At 53.6% G+C, this 23,844-nt stretch overlaps 9 protein-coding genes across 9 annotated transcripts; 5 read left to right on the top strand and 4 right to left on the bottom strand.

Moving 5' to 3' along the window:
* The first annotated feature begins 489 nt into the window (after positions 1-489).
* Positions 490-3,429, top strand: P170DRAFT_436406 (beta-glucosidase). Its single transcript, XM_024849150.1, has 2 exons — positions 490-976; positions 1,036-3,429. The coding sequence occupies exons 1-2, from the start codon at positions 811-813 to the stop codon at positions 3,318-3,320; spliced, it is 2,451 nt and encodes an 816-aa protein (XP_024706694.1). The 5' UTR covers positions 490-810; the 3' UTR covers positions 3,321-3,429.
* A 1,412-nt stretch (positions 3,430-4,841) lies between these two features.
* P170DRAFT_436405 (uncharacterized protein) lies at positions 4,842-5,980 on the top strand. The gene has a single exon (XM_024849149.1). The coding sequence runs from the start codon at positions 5,099-5,101 to the stop codon at positions 5,792-5,794; it is 696 nt and encodes a 231-aa protein (XP_024706693.1). The 5' UTR covers positions 4,842-5,098; the 3' UTR covers positions 5,795-5,980.
* A 230-nt stretch (positions 5,981-6,210) lies between these two features.
* Positions 6,211-8,681, bottom strand: P170DRAFT_382814 (Zn(II)2Cys6 transcription factor domain-containing protein). Its single transcript, XM_024845619.1, has 2 exons — positions 8,167-8,681; positions 6,211-8,116 (listed from the first exon to the last, which is right to left on the bottom strand). Exons 1-2 carry the CDS (start codon positions 8,226-8,228, stop codon positions 6,400-6,402), a joined length of 1,779 nt encoding a protein of 592 aa, XP_024706692.1. The 5' UTR covers positions 8,229-8,681; the 3' UTR covers positions 6,211-6,399.
* Positions 8,682-9,633: 952 nt separating this feature from the next.
* P170DRAFT_353297 (aromatic alcohol reductase) lies at positions 9,634-10,648 on the top strand (the record flags this gene model as incomplete). Its single annotated transcript, XM_024843972.1, has 2 exons — positions 9,634-9,675; positions 9,746-10,648. The coding sequence occupies 2 exons, from the start codon at positions 9,634-9,636 to the stop codon at positions 10,646-10,648; spliced, it is 945 nt and encodes a 314-aa protein (XP_024706691.1).
* A 389-nt stretch (positions 10,649-11,037) lies between these two features.
* On the bottom strand, positions 11,038-12,076 carry P170DRAFT_446456 (zinc-binding alcohol dehydrogenase family protein; the record flags this gene model as incomplete). The annotated part of the gene is made up of 3 exons (XM_024850794.1): positions 11,038-11,526; positions 11,562-11,693; positions 11,780-12,076. The coding sequence occupies 3 exons, from the start codon at positions 12,074-12,076 to the stop codon at positions 11,038-11,040; spliced, it is 918 nt and encodes a 305-aa protein (XP_024706690.1).
* Positions 12,077-13,927: 1,851 nt separating this feature from the next.
* On the bottom strand, positions 13,928-15,978 carry P170DRAFT_446455 (phytoene synthase; the record flags this gene model as incomplete). Its single annotated transcript, XM_024850793.1, has 6 exons — positions 13,928-14,783; positions 14,835-15,125; positions 15,180-15,353; positions 15,416-15,762; positions 15,812-15,911; positions 15,956-15,978. The coding sequence occupies 6 exons, from the start codon at positions 15,976-15,978 to the stop codon at positions 13,928-13,930; spliced, it is 1,791 nt and encodes a 596-aa protein (XP_024706689.1).
* Positions 15,979-16,341: 363 nt separating this feature from the next.
* Positions 16,342-18,403, top strand: P170DRAFT_464288 (carotenoid oxygenase family protein). The gene is made up of 3 exons (XM_024852233.1): positions 16,342-16,482; positions 16,541-17,192; positions 17,259-18,403. Exons 1-3 carry the CDS (start codon positions 16,457-16,459, stop codon positions 18,141-18,143), a joined length of 1,563 nt encoding a protein of 520 aa, XP_024706688.1. The 5' UTR covers positions 16,342-16,456; the 3' UTR covers positions 18,144-18,403.
* A 204-nt stretch (positions 18,404-18,607) lies between these two features.
* Positions 18,608-20,285, bottom strand: P170DRAFT_474926 (phytoene desaturase family protein; the record flags this gene model as incomplete). Its single annotated transcript, XM_024853200.1, has 5 exons — positions 18,608-19,447; positions 19,505-19,708; positions 19,740-20,042; positions 20,089-20,210; positions 20,258-20,285. The coding sequence occupies 5 exons, from the start codon at positions 20,283-20,285 to the stop codon at positions 18,608-18,610; spliced, it is 1,497 nt and encodes a 498-aa protein (XP_024706687.1).
* Positions 20,286-21,860: 1,575 nt separating this feature from the next.
* P170DRAFT_354800 (alpha/beta hydrolase) lies at positions 21,861-23,336 on the top strand (the record flags this gene model as incomplete). Its single annotated transcript, XM_024844059.1, has 4 exons — positions 21,861-22,061; positions 22,114-22,252; positions 22,307-22,415; positions 22,463-23,336. The coding sequence occupies 4 exons, from the start codon at positions 21,861-21,863 to the stop codon at positions 23,334-23,336; spliced, it is 1,323 nt and encodes a 440-aa protein (XP_024706686.1).
* Positions 23,337-23,844: the final 508 nt, after the last annotated feature.

Genomic DNA, 23,844 nt, shown 5'->3' with positions numbered 1-23,844 from the left:
TTACAGGGGTAGAAACGGTAGACATGCTGATAAATATATTGCTGGCCAGGTTTCGGTAGATGTCTACCAAGTATTTCTCCCTGACTTACCCCTTTCCCACACTTCATCATCCTGACTGTTTGAATTCAATGTTTGGATTGTCAACGCTTCCACATTTTCAAATCGGCCCGACCTAGTCGCTCGACCCCGGGTAAATCGATGCCCGCAACCCTCGGCTGACTCGGCATATTTTCGATGCTTTCGCAGCGTGAGTGGAGAACCAATTCAGGCTGTCCTTGTTTTCTCCTCCGGATGCCGGCCGAGTCAATCCGTAGGTTCTGCGAACATGGGGTGTGCTGACATCACAAGACAATCCCTGCCACTTTGGACACCTGCCGACCGGGCCGATTGTCACCCCGTCCTTTCTCCAGCTCGGATGTCAGCCGCCATTACGGAGGAAAATGCCGTAACCTCCACGACGAACTGCTAGTGTCGCCCGCGGGGTAGAAACGTGGGGGTTTTCTGGAGAGTCTGCAATCCGACCATCCCGGCAAAACTTCGGTTTCCCGTCACTCGGTGCGATGAAGTCATGCCCTGAAAAAGACTCACTCCACTGACCTGACGGGGAAAGCTCGACACGAGGCTCTCCCCGGCCTCGATTCGCCCAGCACCACCTGAGCTGGGGAATTGTGGGGATTGAAGTGGCATTGCGGGATGGTCTTTCTGCACGGAGTGTACCCGAGTCAAAGGGACCGGCAGCTGCTATAAAGTATCCCATGGGTCGGTTCGACGAGAGAGGGAGTGAACAACCAGGATCATTCCGATTTCACAATGAAGACGACCGACGTGCTCCTGTCGGCGCTTTGGCTGGCATCCGTTGAGGCCACCACTTGCCAGCCCCCCGGCCCATTTACGGGCACTCCGTTCAGCTATGTTCCCCCGGAAAATACCACCGTCCTGACTCCCTACGGCCATTCTCCCGCCGTGCATCCGTCGCGTGAGCAAATCACCCACCCCAGTCTCGGCCCTTGAAACGCACTAACGTCCTCGTCCCAGCGAAAACGACGGGAAATGGGGGCTGGGAAAAGGCCATGCACCAGGCCAAGCATTTTGTTTCTCAATTGACTGTCGACGAGAAAGCATGGATGGCCACGGGTCAGCCGGGTCCCTGTGTCGGCAACGTGCTGCCCATCCCTCGGCTCAACTTCACCGGTCTCTGTCTTCAGAATGGTCCCCAGTGCGTCCAGCAGGGCGACTTCTCCAGCGTGTTTATTAGCGGCGTGTCGGCTGCCGCCAGCTGGGACCGGAAATTGCTGTATGACCGTGCCTATGCCCAGGCACAGGAACATAAACAGAAGGGCTCCCATGTCATCCTGGGTCCCGTTGCCGGTCCGCTGGGTCGCAGCCCGCACGGTGGGCGGTCCTGGGAAGGGTTCGCTGCCGACCCTTATCTGACCGGGGTGTGTATGGAGAAATCCATCTTGGGAATGCAGGATGCCGGAGTGCAGGCGAACGCGAAGCATTTCATCGCCAACGAGCAGGAAACGCAGCGCAACCCCACCTACCAGCCCGATGCCAACGCAACCACCTACATCCAGGATTCGGTGTCTGCCAATGTCGATGATCGCACCCTGCACGAGATCTACATGTGGCCATTTGCCAATGCAGCCAAGGCCCGCGTGGCCAGCTTTATGTGTTCCTACAATCGAGTGAACGGATCGCATGCCTGCCAGAACTCGTACTTGCTAAACCATCTGCTGAAGGGCGAATTGGGGTTCCAGGGCTACGTCATGTCCGACTGGGGTGCGACCCACTCCGGAGTATCGTCCATCGAGAGTGGCATGGACATGACGATGCCGGGTGGATTCACGCTGTATGGCGAGCTGTGGACGGAAGGATCGTTCTTTGGTAAGAACCTAACGGAGGCGATCCACAACGGCACTGTGAGCTCCGATCGCATTGACGACATGATTGTGCGTATCATGACTCCGTATTACTGGCTCGGTCAGGACAAAGCCTCCTACCCCAGTGTAGACTCCCAGGTGGCTCTGCTCAACGTGGACTCCCCCATCGAGGACTGGCTGCATGACTGGAAGTTCACGGGATCAAGCAACCGCGACGTCCGTGGGAACCACAGCGCCTTGATCCGCGAGCATGGCGCGGCGTCGACCGTGCTTCTCAAGAATGAGCGAAATGCGTTGCCCCTGCGCAAACCTCGCAACATTGTCATCGCTGGGAATGATGCCGGGCCGATCATCGACGCCGCTACCACGCGGTCTAATGCCGAGTACGGGGTGTTGGTGAACTCTGGCTCCTCGGGGTCATGTCGCTTGACCACCTTGTCTACGCCCCTAGAGGCCATCACTGCTCGCGCACGCAGACATGGCGGCATTGTGCAGCCCTATCTGAACAACACCCTGGTCGCGGAGAACTCTCTCCCGTCCCTCCTGACCGTCCAGTCTCCGGATGTTTGCCTGGTCTTTCTCAAGTCCTACGGGCAGGAGGGCGAGGATCGCCAAACATTGAAGTTTGACTGGAACGGTAATGAAGTCGTCGAGTCTGTGGCGAAAGACTGCAACAACACCGTCGTCGTCACCCATTCTGCCGGCGTCAATGTATTCCCCTTTGCCGATCACCCCAACGTCACAGCGATTCTCGCGGCGCATTATCCTGGAGAGGAGGCTGGCAATGCCATTGCAGACCTGCTTTACGGCGACGTCAACCCGTCTGCCAAGCTGCCCTACGTGATCGCCTACAACGAGTCCGACTACAACGCTCCGCTCACCACCGACTCCGCCACGAACGGCACCTACGACTGGCAGAGCTGGTTTGACGAGAAGCTGGAAGTCGGCTATCGCTACTTCGATGCCCACGATATCCCCGTGCGCTACGAGTTTGGATTCGGGCTCAGTTACACGACCTTCAATCTGACAACCCTGTCGCCCAAAGCCTTGGCTGCGTCTAACCTCACGGCGCTGCCCGAGGCCCGTCCAGTCCAACCCGGTGGCAATCCCGCGCTGTGGGACACGGTTTATTCGCTCACGTCGCGGGTCTCCAATACGGGCGGGGTTGATGGCTTCGCCATTCCCCAGCTCTACGTGCAGTTCCCCTCCTCCACCCCGGCGGGCACTCCTCCGAACCAGCTGCGCGGCTTTGACAAGGTCTGGCTGCGGGCAGGAGAGACCAAGACGGTGACGTTTGATCTCATGCGTCGGGACCTCAGCTACTGGGATGTCGTTGCCCAGGAGTGGCGCATCCCCACCGGTCCGTTTACCTTTAAGGCTGGCTTCAGTAGTCGGGACTTCCGGGCGACGGCAACGGGGAGTCTGTTGAAAGAATGAATTTTCATGATTGATCGGGTATGACATGACTCAACGCTACATTTATTCGATGTAAATAGATACAATATATTCCAGGTGTACGTGATGCATTGTGGATTTTAAGGTGCCAACCTTGTATTTCAGCGTCGTTACTGCTCTCCTCCCCGTGTGCACTGTTTCTATGGCACCGCGCCAAATTTGACCCTTGAAATGGTAAATAACGCTCTGCCTGTCCTACAAATATCCCCGAGTATGCGGGGAATACTTGGCTTGTGGTTGTCCACGATGGTCAAAATTCCGAAACTAGGTCTGATCACACGCACTATCTTGTCCCTTGCGCTGTCTGTGACTGTCCAGATCGAACACTGCCTAGCCAAACTTTGGGCCCCTTGAAAGTACTTTTCCCTGTTACCCCATTCAACTGATTATTTGCGTGCACCCTTGCGCAATGCTCTCTGGTCATAATCATGCGTTGTGAATTCGCCTCAGACAATCAACCACAGGCTGCCAAATGGGCCACTGGTAGGATCGGAGCAAGTGGCATCACTAGGGTTACTTTTGTTTAGATATAAGATCGCTATTGCCGTAGACTTCTCATACATGGAAGACGGCTTCGGTTACAGGTATATCATCGGAGCATCTGAGGTCTAATCGGCAAACGTCGAACATGTCTTGCTGTGTGTTCGACTTTGATTGCCTCGAGATGTTACAAGTCATGATGGCGTGTAAGACTGTCAGCCTTTGAGGAATAGAACAAAAGATGGGCCACCACGGCAGGCTCGTCCGGCAAGACCTGCATCGGTGCTGTCCTGTGCACAGCCTCGGGGAAAATCTAGCATAACATCCGGATTATCAGGCGACCGACACTTCTCGTGCTATTGATAGCACGCTGGTTCATCGTCCGAGCTGCGTGCTGTCACCGGCATGACTCGCTGATAGCTATTTCCCAGGGTTCTGCTCCGCATCGTGACGTCGCTGTAGCATAGCCTTCGGTTGCGATCCATTGGGCGTGAGATTTATTTCTGGAGGCCAGGCCAGCGTGTCTCACCGAGCACACCGTTGCTTTTGCGCGGCGGGAGGCTGGGGTGGCAGCCGCATCTCCAAATGTCATACTCCGTACTCCGTCCTGACCGATCGGAGCCAACAGGCCTGCCCAATACGGCTGCATTGTGATTCGCTGCGAATCGCGGTGTCAAGGCTGTCGTGGACAACTAGTTGGTCGTTAGTGAGTGGCTAGTCTTCGCATTGATAATAATAGCCGGCAGGTGGAGCCATCCGGGGGCATCCAGGCAATCCCATAGGGGGGTTGGGCGTGATCAGCACAGCCCTACTCCGCAGTCTTCTTGGCCACGAAGAAAAGGAAAGAAACGAGAAAAAAGGAAAAAAGGAATCTACCGGGTCACTGTGCATTAGCCGATCTTGGCACTTTCCCACCACCTGCAGCCGTATCCCTGGAAGGGGATTGCGATCTGCGCCTTGCGATCTTGGTATTGCCTGACTAGGGGGGATTTTCTGGAGACTGGAGGTTAGGCCGCGAGCCGCTTTTTTTGTCGTGCCGAATTTTAGGGGATTACGGGGAGGATCCATGAGTTCCATCCTGGAGACAGCCTCCGTGGCGAAGGTATAAATATGGCCGCCATCGTCGTGCTTTTCCCATCATCATCATCAACCTCAACACCATTCAATTAGAATATTAATTTCTCCACGTTTCATTTCCTCCGACTCCCTTCCGTTCTGTTCTTACTCCATTACGATTTCCTACATTTAATTCTCACGACGCCGTAATTCATCCATCCATCATGTTGTTCCGCGCATCGGCACTTTGTATGGCATTGATCAGCCTGCCTCTGGCTGCAGCCCTGCCCACCACCACCACAGATCATTCACGTATGTCGTTAAGCTCGCGAGATGACACGCAATGCGAAGCCGGCAAGGCCTTTTACGTCTGCAACCTCAACAACTTCCGTGGCTGCTGCTCGGTCGACCCGTGCGCCCTGCAAGACGGCTGCCCCGATAAGCCCGACAACGACGACGGAGACACCAAGCCCACCCCGGGGTCCTGCCCCAAGAAGGGCGAGAAAACCAGGCTCTTCCAGCCACAGATGCAGACCCTCATCCTGCCTGACACCGACAAGCCCATTCCCGCGCAAAACTTCGACCTCATCAAATCAAACACGACCGAACGGCAGCAGATTGCCTCGTGGGCTCTTCCCGCCGAGGCCAAGGACTGCTCCGTGGGATGGAGCATCCCCGAGAAGCGGAACTTCTCGGCTGGACACACGGCACGCGTGTCGGTGCACGATAACGACGACAACGAGCGCCTGGGGGGCGCCGATTTCTCATTCTGGCCCGAAACGCCGGGGCCTCGCTCCAACCTCGTGGCAGCCGTCGACTGCAAGGAGAGCGTGTCGCTTCGGCTGGCCATGGAGCTCAACGATCAGGTTTTCCTGGAGCAAAACGAGGAGACGGGCTGGTGGGTGGAGTACAGCTGCTAAGGGTCAAGGGATACGCCAGAGGGATGAAACCGAAAGGCATCAGGGAGGAGTGGGGGGATGGGATCCTGAGGGAAGGATCTCCACTTAACGACTAATGTGATGATTCAGGGTTTATTATTAATTTTCATTAATCATTTATACATACTATGGCTAGTCAGTCCTTAATAATGTCAATAATGTCAACGTTCTTACATGTCCATGAGCACCGAGCACTTGATAGACAAACGGCGGACCGAGCTTAGCCATGAGCATAATGATCCGTTTGGGGCCAATTCTGCACGGGGAGGTTGAATCCCTGGAGTACCTTAATCAAACAACTCGGTGGCAGGCCGTTTCCGCCAAGGGGGCGATTTCATGGGCGACGTTTCATCGCTCCCGTGTCGCCACTCGGCTCAATCCAGGGCGGACCGACTTTGGTCTCCTTCTACGCTGTGGTGGGCTGGAGGATTCAAGTACGCAATACACACAAAACAGCTCGCTCTTGGCTATAACTTACTCCGTGGTCTGCCGGGTCGACAATCTGGTGCTCATCCGAGTCATACTTCGTAAAATCCCCGCCGAAGCCCAACTCGACAAGTGGAACTTTTCTACGCCGCAGTCGATGGCTAGAAATCGATGGGAATATAACTATAGATCACCTGCCAAGTATCGTTCGACCGATCGTGCACCGTCCTCGAGAACTGCAAGAACGTTTGATCCGAGCTTCGGCTCCACCGCGTGAGGTCGGCCTCGCTTGTCCCCTGAGGAAACCCATCTCGTGGCCGAAATACCCCGTGTGGTCGGATGCGGGCCTCTTCTGGGACGAGGTCTGCCGACGGCGCTATAGGTTGGATCGCTGCAGACGGGCTAGCACCTGCGGCCAATTTGATGTCCAGGCTGCCGAGGAGGCTGCTGAGGTCGTCCATCTCTTGGGATTGAGAGCGTTCCTCATTGGTAGCATCCCGGGACCCCAAGGCTATGGCACCACGCCTAGCTTGGGCGGCACTCAGCGCCATCCCGTACGTTTCTTCGAGCATGATCACCCACTTCCCCACCATGGCCCCGTGGTCGCGGTTATTAAATCCCTGCACCCGGTGCGCTCGCCGGAGCAGAGCGAGTGCCGTGCGTCGGGTGGTCGGATCGCTGCATCGGAGGCAGGTGAACCACAGGGGAAAGCCGACGCCGATTTCACACGTGAACGACGGTGCCGTGCCGCCCCCCGGCGCCAGGTCATTCAGAACGATACTTGACTGCTCGACGATATTTCGGAAGTTCTGCAGGCACGCGTCGTGGGCGATCCGGGACCGTGACACACAGACTACGAGGATCACAAATGACATGTCGTAGTATGTCAGGAGCAAAGCACCGATGCTGATTCGCTGATGTGGCGGGAGGTCCGTCGCCGATGACGAATTCATGAATTTAGTGAAGGCCGAGTGCCAGCCTTCCAGCCTCGTAGACAGGTTCTGTTGCCGCATCATGAGCTCTTCGGTGACCTGGGTTGCACTCGAGGCAAGGAGATACCCGTTGCATGTCTCTTCGAAAAGCTGGACCTCTGCAGCGAGGGCAACAATCGCCTCCCGGGCCGCCTTCAGAGAAGGAAACCATGGCGTCAAGGGGTGTTTGGTCTCGGTCAAGAGAGCACTCACGGGGAGCGCGACGATACGTGTCGATAGCATTCCGAGTCGAACAAAGATGGGGACGATTGTGTCCTCCAGCAAGGAAGCCCGGGCCTCCGATACCAGACCGCAGGCGATTTGGCTGCGCAGAGCGAGAATGAGACGGACCCCCTGATCATAGAGTTGCACGGCCTCGGGTAGGCCTCCCATGAGAGCCTCGATGCAAATGAACAGGACGCAGGTGACCAGGCCCACGAAGATGTCGACGCCGCCGGTCTCGAGGTGACGGCGAACGGCCGCTACGGAGCGCGAGTACCAGCCTAGCGCGTCTCGTTGCTTATCATTGAGGCTGTGGGGATGCGGTCGGCGGAAGGCGATCACGTCCGGACAGAGTTCGGGGCTCTCCAGCAGCGAGCTGAGAGCGATCATGGCATCCCACACCGCCGGTTCGGCTCGGCAGACCTGCGGGATGATCGAGCGCCAGAAGTCGACATCCAGTTCGCCGCCCACGGATACGGCGGCCCGATGGAAGTAGTAGGCAAAGGCGCGCCGCTCTCGCCAGACGGTGTTGGGCGAGGAGGACAGAGGGTGATCGAGCACCGTCCGCGTGGCCGGAGCGGATGAAAAGGTGCGCGTGGTTGCACGACGATATTCGCACTGGCGACCGGTGCTGCTGCATCGCACGCAGGTGGGCTTCTCCTGGCCACATTTCACTCGCCGGGCTCTGCACTGCGATCAGAATGATAGGTCTCTGTTGGGGGAATGGCAACCTACTTGCAGGTTTTGCATCCCAGTCGGGATCTGAGAGGCCGGATGGAGTCATCCTCTGGAAACATCGCGCCGTGGTGGGTTCACTTTGGTCCGCTCCTCCAGAGAATATGCATCATCGGATGTAGGACGAGGGGATGACGGGAAGAGGATGATTTGGGGGAAAGAGGGAATGAAAACAAAGTTGCTGATGCCGCGCGACAGTTTTTCGTGGGATGCGACCGAGTGCCGTGGTGCCGTGGTGCCTTGGTGCCTTGATGCCTGTGAAAGCGGGCAGACACCGCTGTGCCAAGCGTCCATGGCCTTCACATCGACTGGGATTGTTGACTTTGATAAAACAAGTCTCGAGCGGGTCGCTGATTAACTGAATTTCTGTATCGTCTGGGACATTTGACGCCTGGACAGAACGAGTGATGTCGACATCGTTGCGGTGGGGACAGCGGCACTGGTGCTCTGCCCGTGCGCAACGCCAGCCATCAAAAACGCCGCTGTAAAGAGATGCATTCTGATGCTATGCTGACTAGACTTTTATGGCTTGATAGGTGAATCAAAAGAAGAGTGTGAAAGTGGTTGAATGGCGAAATTAGGGGAAATGGAGGGCTTTCAAACTAGCGCCAGTCCATTTCGTAGCATCCTTCTCACATCATCTTCCTGTCCTTTGTTGCTACGTTAGTAGTGTTATTCTGGTGGCGTAGAGCCATGGTGATTTATGACACGACCGCATTAGAGGCCGTATCACGGAGAACTCATCTTTTCTGGAGGTTAACCTGGCAGGCAGGGGAATACGTTGGGGGCGACAGAATGGGACAAGGGAAAACAGCCCTACGTTGTCCATCCACTCATTCTTCTCCCGTTATTAGAATCCAGCAACGTTGACCCGAACGAAAGCGACACCACTGGACGGGGCGAAGGATTTGAGCGGCTGAGCTTGTTGTAGAGTCTTAATTGATCCTGGCCCCTGGCGAAGGCCATTGTTTTATCCATCCAGAGACCGATTGGTCTCGATATTCAACAACGAAGAAACACAATCTGATATTACGAATGCTTGGGTTTATATTCTTTACTACTGAATTTGGCAACAGCTCGTAGTTTACGTTCTCTCATTCCGCAGTGTTGTACGCGGACCGTGGATATGAAGGAATTGCCCCGTCTTGAGCCACAAGTCTCAGGCGCTGCAGCAGCGTCATAGAAGAGCAACTTGATCCTGGAGCTCGGTGAGGCGGGTCGGCTTTAACGACAGGTAAAGTTTTCTGAGTACCTCTGACCGTCGGTTTTAGGTCCGGAGAAAGGTACTTCTGGATGCACTTGACATTCGCATCCAGCGTAACCCCGTCGCGAACCTGGTAATCTCCGCTATCTCCGGTGCGATAGGATGGGTTAAATACTCGGTGTTTATGCTCGGTGTAGCCTATTGATGGTGTTCTGGTGATTATTGACCAAAATAACTGCTGTCCATTGGCCACTGTCGACACGATGCCCTCCGAGGCCTGTATTGAGAAAGTGGCGATTGTCGGCGTGAGCACCCTCTTCCTCCCAGCGCATGCTCTCCGTTTCTCGCGGACCTCTGACTAAATGGAAGCGTTAGGCAGCCGGAAACATCGGGTCACACTTTACCCGTGAGTTGCTGAAGACCGGGAAGCATACAGTCACTGCAATCACCCGGGTGGGGAGCACCAGCCCGATCCCTGAAGGAGCCCAGAGGGTGGAAGTGAACTATAACAACTCCGAGACGCTCGTCGATGCGCTGCGGGGACAGCAATTTTTGATTGTTACGCTGTCCATATATAGCCCGCCGCATCTGCATGGGCTGATTGTCCGGGCTGCTTCGGCCGCGGGAGTGCCTTACATTATGCCGAATGTCTACTCCAACGATCTGCTGGACGAGGCTTTGCGGAACGAAGATCTGTACGGAGCGGCCGCTCTCGATCGCTGTCACGACATTGAACAGCAGGGAAACACGGCCTACATCGCCATGGTATGTGGCTTCTGGTATGAGTGGAGTCTGGCGATGGGGGAACAGTGGTTCGGCTTTGACCTGACGAAGAAATCGGTGACCTTTTTTGACGACGGCACTACGCCGATTACCTCCTCGAGCCCAGCTCAATGCGGTCGAGCCGTAGCGGCGCTCTTGAGTCTGCCCGAGGCCAAGGTGGCACAATGGAAGAACCAGCTCTTCTACGTCGCTAGTTTTACGGTCAGCCAACGCGACATGCTCGACAGCGTTCACCGCGTCATGGGGACCACCGACGCCGACTGGACAATCCGATATGAACCTTGTCGCCAACGATATAATGACGGACTTGCAGAAATGCAAAACGGCATCCGGACCGGATACGCCAAGGCCATGTATACGCGAGCCTTTTTTAAGAATGGTGGCGGTGACTTTGAGTCCCGGAGAGAACTCGCCAATGACACCATTGGTCTGCCCAAGGAGGAGCTAGACGAGGCGACGAGGAGAGCAGTCGAATTCGGGCCTGTCCAGTACTAAATGCACTGTTGTATGTAGTTAGGTTATCTGTTGTTAATAGTTTATGCCTTGATGATGATGCAAGGGAGTACGCTGGATTGTTCAACGCCTCCATTATTAATGACCGGCTCATACACCCCCGCCTGGAATGTGCGGATTGAGCGATGGGCTAGGTATATGATGAAAACATGCAAGACTTGGGGTGATAAAGACACTTGTATTGCGGTGGACTATACTGTTGTATGAGTGAGAAGGGAGGATCCTCGAGCGGTGAAAACAACGTCCGATTTCGGCAGCCTCAGGCATACTCAGTGCGCTTACTCGATTGGGGACTCGGCGACGGAGGAACGCGAGGCCGATGCGTCATGCGTACAACTGGAGGGACCACTGAATTGATGTCCTCCCATCCTTCATAGCAGCACCACCACCATCTGCGCCGAATTCCCCCCCTTAACCTGCAAATCCACCGCCGCCTGCACGGTCTCCAGTCCAGTCCCCACCACCAGAGGCTCCGGCGCCGGCCGAAAGACGCCTGACGCCAATGCTGCCGGGAGGAAGCTCTCGTACAGGGCTGGTCCCACAGCGTTATCCTTTATCGACGTCCCGAAAACGTTCTTCACGCGAATTCCTTCCGGCGGCATAGTGAAGCCGCCTTTTACCGTGGCAACAGCCTTGTCGCCCTCGCAGCGGCGTACGATCTCCAGACAAACGGGCGTTGGCGAGAACTTGATGCAGTCCATGATGCCGGCGAGGGTCTTGCCGTGCAGCGCGCGTACGAGATTCTCTTCGACGGCAGCATCGTGATAGTCGAATACCTCGCTGGCCCCCAGCCGCCTGGCGTATACGAAGTTCTTGGGGGAAGAGGTGGTGATTACGTCGTATCCCGCCGCAACGCCCAGCTGGATGGCATTGCTGCCTACGCTGGATGCCAGACGAGGAGCGTTTTTCCAGTGGAGAGTGCGCGGGGCTCCGTTGGCAAGTTCAGGCGTAAGAATTCCGACTGGAAGAGCCCAGCCGCGGCGGTGGAGAACCCCAGGGGGATCATAGCGGCATTTTCGTAGGAGACCTAGCTGGGCAGCGGGCTAGCCATATGGTCGGTCAGGATGGTATAGACCTGGAAGGCGTTGTCTTGCGGGCGCTTGGTGGCCATACAGTGGGGGTGGCCATGTCCACTGCATGGCCCACGACGCGATCGCCCGGTTGGAAGCGCGTCACCTGCTCCCCCACGGCGATCACCTGCCCGGCGACGTCCTGCCCGAGCATTGTCGGGTATTCCAGGGGCCACCAGGCCTTGCTCTGCAGGCTGCCGTCGACGGGGTTCACGGCCACGGCGTGGTTGCGGATGAGGATCTCGCGGACGTCCGGCTTCCAGACGGGGGCTTCCTTGACCTCGAACGGATGGGCCTTGGCGGCGGTCAGCCAGGCCGCGTTGTTCGTCGTAATGCTCATGATGATGGAAGGATGACAAGGTAGACAATCTTTGTAGAGAGGGATTGGAGCTCCGTAGTCGATGGGTGTAACTGATAGCGTTGTTCTTGTAGTGTTGCTGGACAAATCGGTCATTCGGCCCATGGCAGGGTTTTTATACTGACTTGCGACCCGGACATATCCATTGATCCCCGACTCGGAATGATTTCACCTCCGAGTGCTTCAGCAGTCTGCTTCCTGTCATCACGGGGATAGACAGCGTCCAGTCAGATGGCCGTCACTCGGAGCTAACCATGCTTGACCCTCTCGGGCAAAGGATCCTTCGCCCGATTGCTCTAGGTTTATCTCCGAGCCTGGACAGTCAGAAATTGTCAAGATCGAACCTCCGAGCATACTAGAGCATGTAGGGCCAACGATATGATGCTGCAGATTAACTTAGCAATGCCAGTGTATGTGATATTGTCCCTGCAACGTGGATTTGGTAAACCTTTACCAGCCGGCTAGTGAGGCCCGTGATATATATCTGTCGGAGCTTGGGCCAGATACGCTCAGTCACCGCGAGAAGCAAGTTGAAACGAGGACCTGTCTCAAGGATCTGGGAAATGCTCGAAGCCTATTCAAGAATCACGGCTTGCTCGGGAGAGACAGGGCGGTGGTAAAGCTACAGATTTGGTGGAGGACAAGACAGGACCGGCGAAAGGATAGATGACTCAGCCGGCGTAGTTAACTATGCATGCGCGTTATGCAGCACGTGTTTTGACCCCGACAGCGAGACTCGTGCTTCAGGCCATCCTTCTACCTTCTATCTTCTACAACCACTGCAGCTACATATCCAGCGACAACTGCAATGTCCACCGAGTATGTTGTATAAAATTCAAGCACTCGTTGGGCATGAACTATCGGAGCTAACAAAACCCTACTGAGACAGCTTTAGATTCCCCCCCCAGAACGCAAATACCACCCGGATGACATCCGACAAAGAAGGATGAACGGGCAACCGCAGCAGCGAAAGATGTCCCATATCGACCAACGGTGCCAAGGGCGTCCAATATGCCTGACAGATATGGCGCCTGCGACCTTCGATGGACTCGACGGCCTGCAGCTGAAATAGGAATGTCGCTTGGTCCTCCGACAAGGTGGCATTGAGCCCCAGATTCAACTACTGATAGTGATACACCTCGCCGCGTAGGATTCGGGGGCGGAGGAATTCTTTTGGAAAATGGCGCATCCGAGCTGGCGGATGGTTCCCAGCATGCGACCGTGGTAGGTGGAGCCTGGCCGGGGACCGTGAACTGCCCCAGCCAGCGTTCGCAGTGATAGGTTATTTATTGCACCTTGGCCTACAAACAACTCGGGGCACGGGTATTTCTGTGATGGCACCGCATACAAAAGCGGGTTTGACGGCGTTGCGAACCGGGCGATGTGTTTGAAACGGGACCTGGCTGGAGGCCTGGGCGGAGCAGCACGAAGCTATCGAATGCTTGGGTAACAGGGCCGATTTAAATCTGCCCATTCCTCATTATGGCCTTCCCCTCCTCGCCCCCATGTGAGAAGCAAACTGAACCCGGTGGCGAAGATGTTGGCGAATGCCTCTTGCACCTCTCGCGCCAGGACGAATAGTGTCAGTCTGATCTCATCTCTCTCGGGATGAATTGAGTACTGGGTCAAGTCAAGGGGATAGGTACGGCGAGCTTTGCTAAATGTTTCCCCCTTCTAAGTAAGACCCCCCTATGTGCCGTACTTCAGACGAGCCAGGTATGTGTCGACGTAGCGGCAAGGAGATGTTGACGATGTTGGCTTGTATATTTTTTTTGTTTGGCTCCCTATCCCACTGGACATGAGGCCAGTAGTAGCAAGTTCCTGGCCGGACCATTATCTGGGGAATGCTGCGACTTGCGAGAATGCAACCTTGCCCATGGCCATATACGCCACAACGAATCGGCGCCCAAGGGACAATTTCAGCTTTTGCCAGGGCCTACGCGGGCGAACGCCTTCTTCAAGGACAGCCCCGATTTCCATATAGGTTGCGACCGTTGCTCGCAGAGGGCCCTGAACCTGCACCGGCAGATATTGAATGGCTGCTTCGGACTCGTCATACAAGCGCCTAGCTTGGTTGATAAGTCTGTATCGTAGTTTCTCTATGCGAGGATCTGAAGGGCAGAAAATAACGTCTGCGGGAGAGAGACCGATTTCTTTCAACCATGTAGTCGGCAGGTACACCCGATTAATTGCTGCATCGCGGCCTATGTCTCGCGCCATGTTGACATACTGCAACGCCTTCCCCATCTGCTCAGCAGAAAAGATCGCATCACGACGGAGTGACGGGTCGGTAGCAGAAGGATGGCTTGGATAATGGTGGAAGACGAGATCGAGAATGCACCGGGCCACCGTGCTTGCCACTCGGTAGGAATAACAGTCCAGGTCTGTTCCATTAGCAATGGGAAAAGTGCCTCTCTTTGTATCGAAGCCTAAATCAATGCGAAAGCCCTCCAGTAGACCCTGCAGGGGCTGGAGTGTGAGCCGGGACACCGGAAGGTTATCGATAACATCAACAAGCTCACGAGGCGCACACAAGCCCGATGTTGTCTTCATGATGTTCTCCCGAAATTTGGACGGATGCACAAATTTGGTAGTAAGCAGGTCACTGCAATCCTCTATCACAGCGCATGCACGATCCTGACTCGAAGCTTCATCAACCAGGTCATCAGCGACACGACAAAATGCATACCTGATGAAAAGTGTCAGTTTGAGGGAAAGCAAGAGCGCCTGTACAACTCACAGGTAAATAAGGTCGATTCGTAGAGCTCCCTGAAACATAGCACTTCCCAGGTACATGCTTTGACTGGAATAAGATAGACGCTTGACAGAGTGAGCAAGACTGGAAACAAAGGATTTATCTGTCTTTGTGGTGGAATTTATGGCATCGACCAAGACGTGAGTACATGGTGGGCCTTCATGGACCACCCCAACAGACTGCGCTTGTCGACAGTGCATAAGAGCGATCGCATGATCGGCAACGACCATACCGTTGACGACCAAGGCATTAGTGAGCAGGAAGAACAGAGCTTCCCTGATCGGGTCAGTGCCATTGTGTTCATGCGTTCCATTAAGAGGGGGTACACACTCCATATCCAAACCCCCCCAAAGTTGAATTTCTAGTTTAGTTGGCTTTTCGATCACCCAGTGACCACGTTGCAAGGCAAGGGTGTCGACCATCCACAGGAAGAAAGTGGGAATAATAACAGAGAATACCATCTCCTTCCACGGTAAAGCTAGAAGGAAGCCAGAAGACAGAGCCCTGGATACTCGCTGAGCCTGCGGCATTTGGCCAGGGGGACTAAAGAACTAAAGACGACCCACCATTGCAATAATAGGAACGAACACGCCCACGAGAGGATCAACCCAAGGTAGGTGTAGTGTCCTCCAGTGAAGATGGCGAGAAAACCTGCCAAAACCAAAATGGAGATAAAAAGAGATCCAGCAGCTGTCCGGATAGGAGAGGACCGACAGAGATATGCCGGGAAAACCAATCGCCTAGTCAACGCCATGTAAATGAGACTTGTATTATATGTCTGAATGAAAAAAAAGAATACTTCCTCAAGGGGAATGGAGAACAGGGTAAATCCAAGGACTGCGCTTGGCGGATATGTCCAGATCTGCTTGGGAACGAGGTACGAATCCCAAGGAATGGTTCCAATTATCGCAACCTATGGAGGAGTGAGAAAGTAGCCAAATGGGAGATGAGAGACTCTTTACCGTGATAAGGGTAAGTGTCTTGATCCAGTCCATCCGCGTGAGGAATGGCCACGAGAGAATGGTCAATGCTACCCCCAGGGGGATATTATAATAAACGTGGCTGAGCCAGTTAGCGATATTCAGTTTAGGGGAAGTAAGACAAACACCATAGTATAATCAAGACCCATAACGACACTCCAAGGCTGTGAAGTATCCCAGAGTTGTATAACTAGTGATTGCCGAGATAATAGTAGAATTTCACCCGATGCTCAAGGGAGATTTGTGCCGCCGATTTATTCTGCGATTGGCATGACGACCGCCCACTTGGACTCCCCGCAGCTGATTATGACATTGCTCATGAGATCAGTGGATCATTTGCATGGGATTGCTCTTGCCCCTCGCGTCCGATGGCGAAACGGTGAAAGTCAAAGGTGAGCTAACTTCCCGATGGAGCCACTGGCAGGAGATGCGCCACGAAACCGGGTATTCCAAACCCTACGGGATTCAAATCAGGCTCCAAGGGATGAGATTTATGACTATTGAAAGCCGCTCTTTATCCTGGTGCACCCTCGGAATTTGCATCTTCGTTGACTCTAATCTTGGTATTATTGTGTTACTGTTCTGCACTTGTTCTATACTGTCAGTGTAGAGTAATTTCGTCCGAGAATGTCTACACGCAGTAAAAGACACCCGTGAGGAGGTCCCGAATACTGAAACTGGCCACAAGGAGTCTGAACTCACATATCTCAGGTATCTAGAAGGCAATTATGCCCCGATACGAACCACTGTTTCCTCTGTTCCGTGCAAATCCGAAGGCTTGATACCCGACGAGTTCATCGCTGGCCAATATGTGCGAAACGGCAGCAATCCACTGGCGGATAGCAACACTCACGGCGATATCCACTGGTTTGATGGTGATGGAATGCTAACGGGGGTCTTCTTTGAAAAAATCCCTGGCTTTGGTGTGAAGCCGCAATTTAGCAATCAATACGTTCTCACCGATGTCTATAGTGCCACAAGAAAGAACAGATCCCTATACCCCGTGATACCTAGTATGGCGACACTGGTTAATCCCAGTCCTTCTCGGGTCCAAATTCTCATTGGCATGGTTCGTGCCTACATAATTGTCTTTGCCTCTCTTCTGAAGATCATCGCTCGCCCAATAAAGAGAATCGGGGCTGCCAATACCAATATCGTCCATCACGATGGGCGTGTGCTGGCAACCAATGAAATCGGACCTCCGATGAGGGTTCTTTTGCCATCGCTGAAGACAGTTGGGTGGTTTACCGGCTCTCGTGCGGAAGGAGAGGGCCAGGGAAAGGCAGCCGATGAAGGCAGGCGTGAGCCTTACTTTGGGGGAAAGGGAATTGAGGGTTTCTACAAGGAGATGACAACGGCCCATGTCAGTATATTACCCTAAGGGCTTGGTAGCAGAAAGCAGAAACTGATTGAAGCGGGACTTGTGCAGCCTCGCGTGGACCGGAGAACCGGAGAGCTGATCCTGTTCCATTCTACTTTCCTGCCACCGTTTGTTCAATATTCCATCGTGCCCGCCGAATTGTCATTGTCGGAGGCGCGTCTCAACCAGCCAGTTCCGGGGCTGTCATCGGGCAAGCTGATGCACGATTTCGGCGTTTCGTCCAACTACACTGTGATAATCGACTGTCCGGTCTCTCTAGATCCATTCCGGCTCCGGAACAATGAGTCGGCCGTTGAATACGACGCGAACGGACGAACGAGGCTAGGGGTATTTCCACGACATGCCCCCAATCAAGTCCACTGGCATGAAACTTCCCCTTGCATTGTTATGCACACCGCGAATACCTGGGACGAAGAGAGCTCGGAAGGTCCACGAATTCACCTTTTGCTCTGTCGCGAAAACAGTCTTGCTCCGTTGTATACCATGGGGTCTTTGACACCGCCTGAGAGTGTCTGCGCGGAGGAGCCGGAGTCGCGTCTCTACTATTATCAGATATCGCGGGAAATAATTCACCAGTGGGCTCTTTCGGTCATTCCATTCGAGTTTCCCAATGTTCCCCGGCATCGCGAAATGACGGCAGCTCAATTCATCTATGGATGTTCCATGTCGGATGGAAACTTCACCTCCGCCTCCACAACGGGCATTAAAATTGATTGTCTAGTGAAGATTGACGTGAAAGCACTTATTGACCGAGGAATCGCAAGCCCGCCACCTCAGGTCACTGGAGCAGTGGACACTAGGTCAATACAGGAGGTGTTGAAATCTACCGACCCAGACGACGCGGTGAAAGTCTTCAAGCTCCCAAGTGGTTGGTATGCACAGGAATGCTCTTTTGTGCCGCGTCGCCAGGGCCATTCGGAGGATGAAGGGTGAATTGTGACATACGTATTTGACGAATCCCAGCTGGATTCAAATGGACAGCCAACCCCAGATTCGCGCAGCGAGCTGTGGATCATCGATGCTGTATCGATGAAAGAGGTCGTAGCCAGGATCATGCTGCCTCAACGAGTGCCTTACGGCATGCACGGAAATTGGTTTTCTGAGGAGCAGATTCAGAGTCAGCGTGCATACAGAGAGTTGCGGACGGAGAAGTAGTTTTATTGGTTAATCTCAACTTAGGAAAGAGCCAGTCGACTGTTAAATCTTTCTCCGGATTCGAACCTGTCGCCGCTCAAATTTTAAAAAGGGACGCCCCAATATGGTGGCAATTTTCGAGTAGAAATGCTTCAATCACTCAATTATGAAGAGCTGCTTTAAGAGTGGTAGCTAACGAGCAGTAGCAAGAGAAAGGCGAGTACTGCGGTGGCAGCGATGACACCTGTAAATTCGCTTGATATCTATTCCTCGTCTGCCTGGTTGTAGTCTTCCATGATCTGTTGTGCCACCAACTTCCCACCAGCCAAACAGATAGGTACCCCCGTGCCCGGATGCGTACTTGCACCAACGAAGTAAAGATTCTCGATATCGGGATGTTTGGTTTTCGGGCGGAAGCTGAGAACATTGAGGAAGCTATGTGACAATCCGAGGATTGCACCCTGGTCCAAGTTAAATTTGGACTGCCATGTAGCCGGAGTCTCGAATTTCTCGGAGAGAATGCATGACCTCAAGTCTTCTAGTCCTGCTCTTGCCGCGAGAGTCTCCAGAACAAAGTCCCTAATAGCTGGAACTCTCTTCTCCCAAGACCATGCTTCATAGGCTGACCCAGTGTTTAAATGGCCTACCGGAACTAAGACAACCATTGCTTCATTCCCCGCTGGTGCAGCCGTGGGGTCGACTCGACTCGGGACATTGACATAAAAGGAGGGCTCGCTGGGGAAATCGTGGTCTTTGAAAATAGCATCGAAACTCTCTTGATACTTGTCAGCTAGGAAGATATTGTGTGCTTTCAACTGTGGGAGGGTGCGGTCTATAGCCCAGAAGAATGAGACACTGCTGCACGAGGCCGGTCGGCGCTTGAGCGCGAGGGCTGCTTCTGAGGGAGGAAGAAGCTCGTTATAGACATATACAAGGTCTGCATTTGCCACAATAATATCTGCGTAGAGCTCTTCGCCAGAAGAAAGACGAACCCCTCGGGCAGACCTTCCGCGGTCTTGCGAGACAAGAATTGACTCAACAGGGCTGTTGAGCCGGTACTGAACGCCAGACCTTCGACCAACATCTGCAAGGCACTGGAGGATCTGGCGAAGAATAGATGAGCAGCAGCAAGCGGGAATGCACTCGGAACGGAAACCTACCGCTTGGAAGCCTCCGCGCGGATACCAGATGCCGTCTACCGTCTCGATGTACTGCAGTAAAGAGTAGGTGCCGGGCGCTGCATAGGGGCTCATGCCCATGTACATCGAAGCAAATGTCCATACCCTGCGCATTTTATCGGAATAGAAATATTTGGAGACGCGGCCGTAGACAGTCGCCCACGGTCGCATTCGCAGTGCCCAGTCCTAGCAGGACCTTGGGCTGCAACAAACTCACCATCGATAGATAGTTGCGACGTAGAACATACTTCAGAGCCAAGTCATAGTAGGTTCCCGACTCCGCTAAAAATGCACATAGCCTGGGAAAGCTATCGGGTCCTTCGTGGCGCTGAACTTCGTGTTTGAGCTGAGAGAGATTGGAAGATACTTGGACGGTATCATCATCGGCAAACCAGATGCAGTAGTTTGGGTCACACTTGATCATGTCGAGTCCTTCTTGCTTGATAGAAGTCCCAAGGTCCTGGAAAGCTTCGACAAAGATTTCTGGCATAAGAACAAGGGATGGGCCTTGATCAAAGCGCTGCGGCAATTAGAACCAGACCTTGCATGCTTTGGCGCAGACGTACAAATCCTTCTTCCTCGATGGTCGAGCATCTGCCTCCAACAAAATCATTCTTCTCAATGACCTTCACCTTGGCTCCCTGCTGCGCGAGACGAGCTGCCGTCGCGATTCCTCCGGCACCGGCGCCTGGAATAGTCAGGATGCTGGCAAGTGTCGAGACTCATAGTACATACCAATGACAAGAACGGAAGGAGTGGGCATTACGAGTGTCAGCTGTAGCAGTGATGGTTCCTAGATCCAAGAGCAACCCAAGAATGGGAGAGAAGGCCGTTACCTCGAAGGAGTCATATCATTGCTATCAGATAGTTCCGCGCGGTAGCTTCAAATCCTATAGTTCTAGGAAGTCATGAAACGGCACAGTAAGCGCCGACAAAAAGTGGTTCCGGATTGAACTTTGAAAAGAAGCTGACGAGTCTACATGGTTGAAAGTCAACTTACTGAACCACATGAACCTCGTGCCTAGGATCCACCCGCAAAGTAAACAATAACCTCGGTGGCAGTCAGGGTCGACAAGAACAAGGAATGAGTGCTTGAATACCTGCATGATGACACGATGCCAAAGACCAGTGTGTTGCTCTACGTTTAGGGTTTCTTGAGGACTGGTGATGATGTAATGGCCCTTGCTCGGGATTTGCCTTCTCCTAGCAGATCCTCACTCCCTCCTTGCATCGCCTTCCAGATCATGGGGTCAAGGGGCGAGGCCTGGGTCGGCATGACGTACGTGGTTGCCCTGTGGGTGCAACTTGAAAGGAGCCGTATGTACGGAGTAAATTGGGATATAATCACACGGTCGCCAATTATTCCTATATCCCTGTGATCCTGATATCACAGGGACACGCCGGCATAGGCCATTGGCAGCCCACTCGGTGCTCCCATGCATGCCGATTTGCATCACCTGGTGAGATTAATGGACAAATGGGAATGGTATCGCCGAGAACAGTAGGAGGGTGTACCTAACAAGTTAAAACACCGGGGAGCTCGCTCACCAAGGCAACGAAGCCGAGAAAAGATCAAGGTTCCAACAGTTAATAATCACGGTAACTGTCGAATGCGCACGAGCGTAAGAAATGCAATCGCAATAATCTGTCCCTTTTCACTATACCTCATGAAAGCCCATGGCATCATCTATCAAGGTAAATTAACTCGCCAGATGATCGGGGTGCTGTCAATCAAAGTAGAAAAGACCCATCTGCCATATTGGATTGGGCCATGTGGTCTAACTGAGAGACAATCCGTCAAACTCTGAGTGATTCTTGGTGTAGAACCTACATATATAAATCTGCCTCGGCCTGAGTGGGCATCGTACCAAGAAAGACTCGGCGTGGGCGGAGAATGACCGTTCAAGTTCTACATGGTACTAGTGAGAAAGCTTACTATACATTGCATCCATGATTGGAGCAAAGAGAGTGTTGCTGTAGGTTGTGGATTGTTCAACGTTGACACTAAGAATCGGAGCTTTATTGCCGTTGGGGTTTGTGTAGCCACGGGTGACATGGACTCAGAATGTAGTCCGTTTCCCAAAAGGACAGACCAAGTTTCGAATCCAATCAGATGACCCCTGCTCCGTGGAGAAGAGTAAGACAATAGTTCCCGTGTCACAAACGGGCTTTCCTATCGACCTGTGGAATGCGAAGGGAGTTGCTTCATCTAGCCCTTAAAAGGCAGAATGGGAAGTATAAGGTGTGGGTGGATAGACTTAGCAATACTGGAAAGAATCAGATTTGTGCGAATGAAACTGTGGAAAGCATAAACCATTGGAGACCACAGAAAGAAACCATGTCGTCCGCCACGTCTACTTCATTTCGCTGCGTTGAGCACGTTGTGCCCTGTCAGTATATGCGGGAATACGTTGCTGCGACCGCGAGCGAGGAAGATGTTCTTTCTTTGGCCGTTAAGCAATACATTCCTCTTGACAATCCAAGTCCACATGCGGGGGATGTGACCATTCTGGCGGCGCATGCCAACAGCTTACCAAAGGTTAGCTCCCGTGGATCAGTCTCAGTGTGAAAGGCTCCTAAGACATGAGCAGGAAACGTACGAGCCATTGTGGGAAGAGATATACAGCCGTTGGAAAGCCAGTGGAATCCGCATTCGGGGAGTCTGGATGGCTGACGCCGCGCACCAGGGACGGAGTGGCGTTCTAAATGAGGCAATGCTTGGAAATGATCGTGAGTGAAGCTTAGCCCACAAGATACCCTATGCTCACTGACAAGTTGCCTTAGCGAGTTGGTTTGATCATCCCCGGGATCTACTGCATTTGGTGAATCTGAAACATGCGGAGATGCCGCAACCTATTGTTGGAATTGGACACAGCATGGGAGGGGCGCATTTGTAGGTACGATCCTGGCCCAGCTCGAACCTCTCTAATAAAGTATCAGGATTAGTCTCAGCCTGATCCACCCGCGCCTGCTCTATAGCCTCGTGCTACTGGATCCCATCATCCAGCGCCAGGTAACCGAGTTAGACGACGGTGGAAGGTTTGACAACAAACGTACCATCCGAGAGACCACGCAACTGTCTACATATCGGCGTGATCGATGGCCGTCTCGACAGGTCGCAGCCGAGGCATTCAATCACTCGTCATTCTATCAGAGCTGGGACCCTCGCGCAATGGAGAGATGGGTCCAATATGGACTTCGAGATCTCCCAACGGCAATTCATCCACTGGGCAAGCGAGAGTTGAAGGCGCGAGGAGGACAAGGGCGTCCAGTCACTCTCACCACCACTAGACACCAAGAGGTTTTCACCTTCTCGCGACCTCTCTATGACGAGACCGATCAGCCCGGCACGCGGGTCACTCATCCCGACGTGGACCCGTTGTTGCTGAGCGACTTCCCCTTTTACCGCCCGGAGCTCTCCCGAATCTTTGAGCAGCTTCCTCATCTTCGACCCAGCACCTTGTATGTGTTTGGCGGTCGATGCATGATGTGCCAGCCCGAACTACGGGCAGACGAATTGAGGATGACAGGAACTGGAGTCGGCGGCAGCGGTGGTGTGCCTGCAGGGCGAGTTCGTCAAGTTGTGCTACCACCCTTTGGGCATCTGTTAGCACAGGAAGCCGCCAACGAGTGTGCAGATTCGATTGTGGATTGGCTTGGGCCGGAGCTGCAGAGATGGCAGGAAGAAAACCACCAATTTCGGGCAGCATGGAAGAAAAAAGGCAAGGTGGAGAGGATGACGGTGGACGAGCTATGGAAGAAGCACGTCCCTCCTCTGAGACCAACATCAGTTGAAACAAGTGCCAAGTTATAAGGCGTGAATTTGATAGCGGCTGCACGTTGCTGGTGAGCCGCGTGGCGATTCCGTTATTGGTACACATCATTTATGAGGCAAAGGCAGTTGGAAAGAAACAATTCGTGGCCCTAGATCCCGGACTCTTTTATTAATTATGGTATTAAAGAACGATTTGAAGTTTTGTTGCCGAAGGATTCAATCAAAGAAGAAATTGAGAAGATTGCCGCCACCAGTAAACCCAACATCGTCAGGACCGTCATGAAGAGTCTTGGTGTAGACAGGGGAATTGTCTCTCTTTGTTTCCAATCCTTTACAATTTGCTCCGAAGCAAGCCTGCCACTGACCAAACACGCCGGCACTCCGGCGCCTGGTTGAGTGCTGCTGCCCGCAAAGTACAATCCTCGGATATCAGGATGCTTCACGTTTGGACGGAAGCAACCCACATTATCAAACGAATGCGACAGTCCGAGAATTGCCCCGCGATCTAAATTGAATTTATCTCGCCATGTCAGGGGAGTGTTAACTT

Source organism: Aspergillus steynii, assembly GCF_002849105.1.
Source record: "Aspergillus steynii IBT 23096 chromosome Unknown P170scaffold_3, whole genome shotgun sequence".
In the NCBI taxonomy this organism is placed as follows: Eukaryota; Fungi; Ascomycota; class Eurotiomycetes; order Eurotiales; family Aspergillaceae; genus Aspergillus; species Aspergillus steynii.
Note: the sequence above shows the minus strand (reverse complement) of the source record. Positions and strands in the feature narration are given on the sequence as shown.

Excerpts from the sequence above, each read along its gene's own strand:
- P170DRAFT_464288 (XM_024852233.1), top strand. The coding sequence starts at position 16,457 with ATGTCTACACGCAGTAAAAGACACCC. Across the intron at positions 16,483-16,540 it reads ACACGCAGTAAAAGACACCC|GTATCTAGAAGGCAATTATG; the intron begins GTGAGGAGGTCC and ends CACATATCTCAG. Across the intron at positions 17,193-17,258 it reads AGGAGATGACAACGGCCCAT|CCTCGCGTGGACCGGAGAAC; the intron begins GTCAGTATATTA and ends GGACTTGTGCAG.
- P170DRAFT_436405 (XM_024849149.1), top strand. The coding sequence starts at position 5,099 with ATGTTGTTCCGCGCATCGGCACTTTGTATGGCATTGATCAGCCTGCCT.
- P170DRAFT_382814 (XM_024845619.1), bottom strand. The coding sequence starts at position 8,228 with ATGTTTCCAGAGGATGACTCCATCCGGCCTCTCAGATCCCGACTGGGA. Across the intron at positions 8,117-8,166 it reads CTGGGATGCAAAACCTGCAA|AGCCCGGCGAGTGAAATGTG; the intron begins GTAGGTTGCCAT and ends ATCGCAGTGCAG.
- P170DRAFT_436406 (XM_024849150.1), top strand. The coding sequence starts at position 811 with ATGAAGACGACCGACGTGCTCCTGTCGGCGCTTTGGCTGGCATCCGTT. Across the intron at positions 977-1,035 it reads TCCCGCCGTGCATCCGTCGC|CGAAAACGACGGGAAATGGG; the intron begins GTGAGCAAATCA and ends TCCTCGTCCCAG.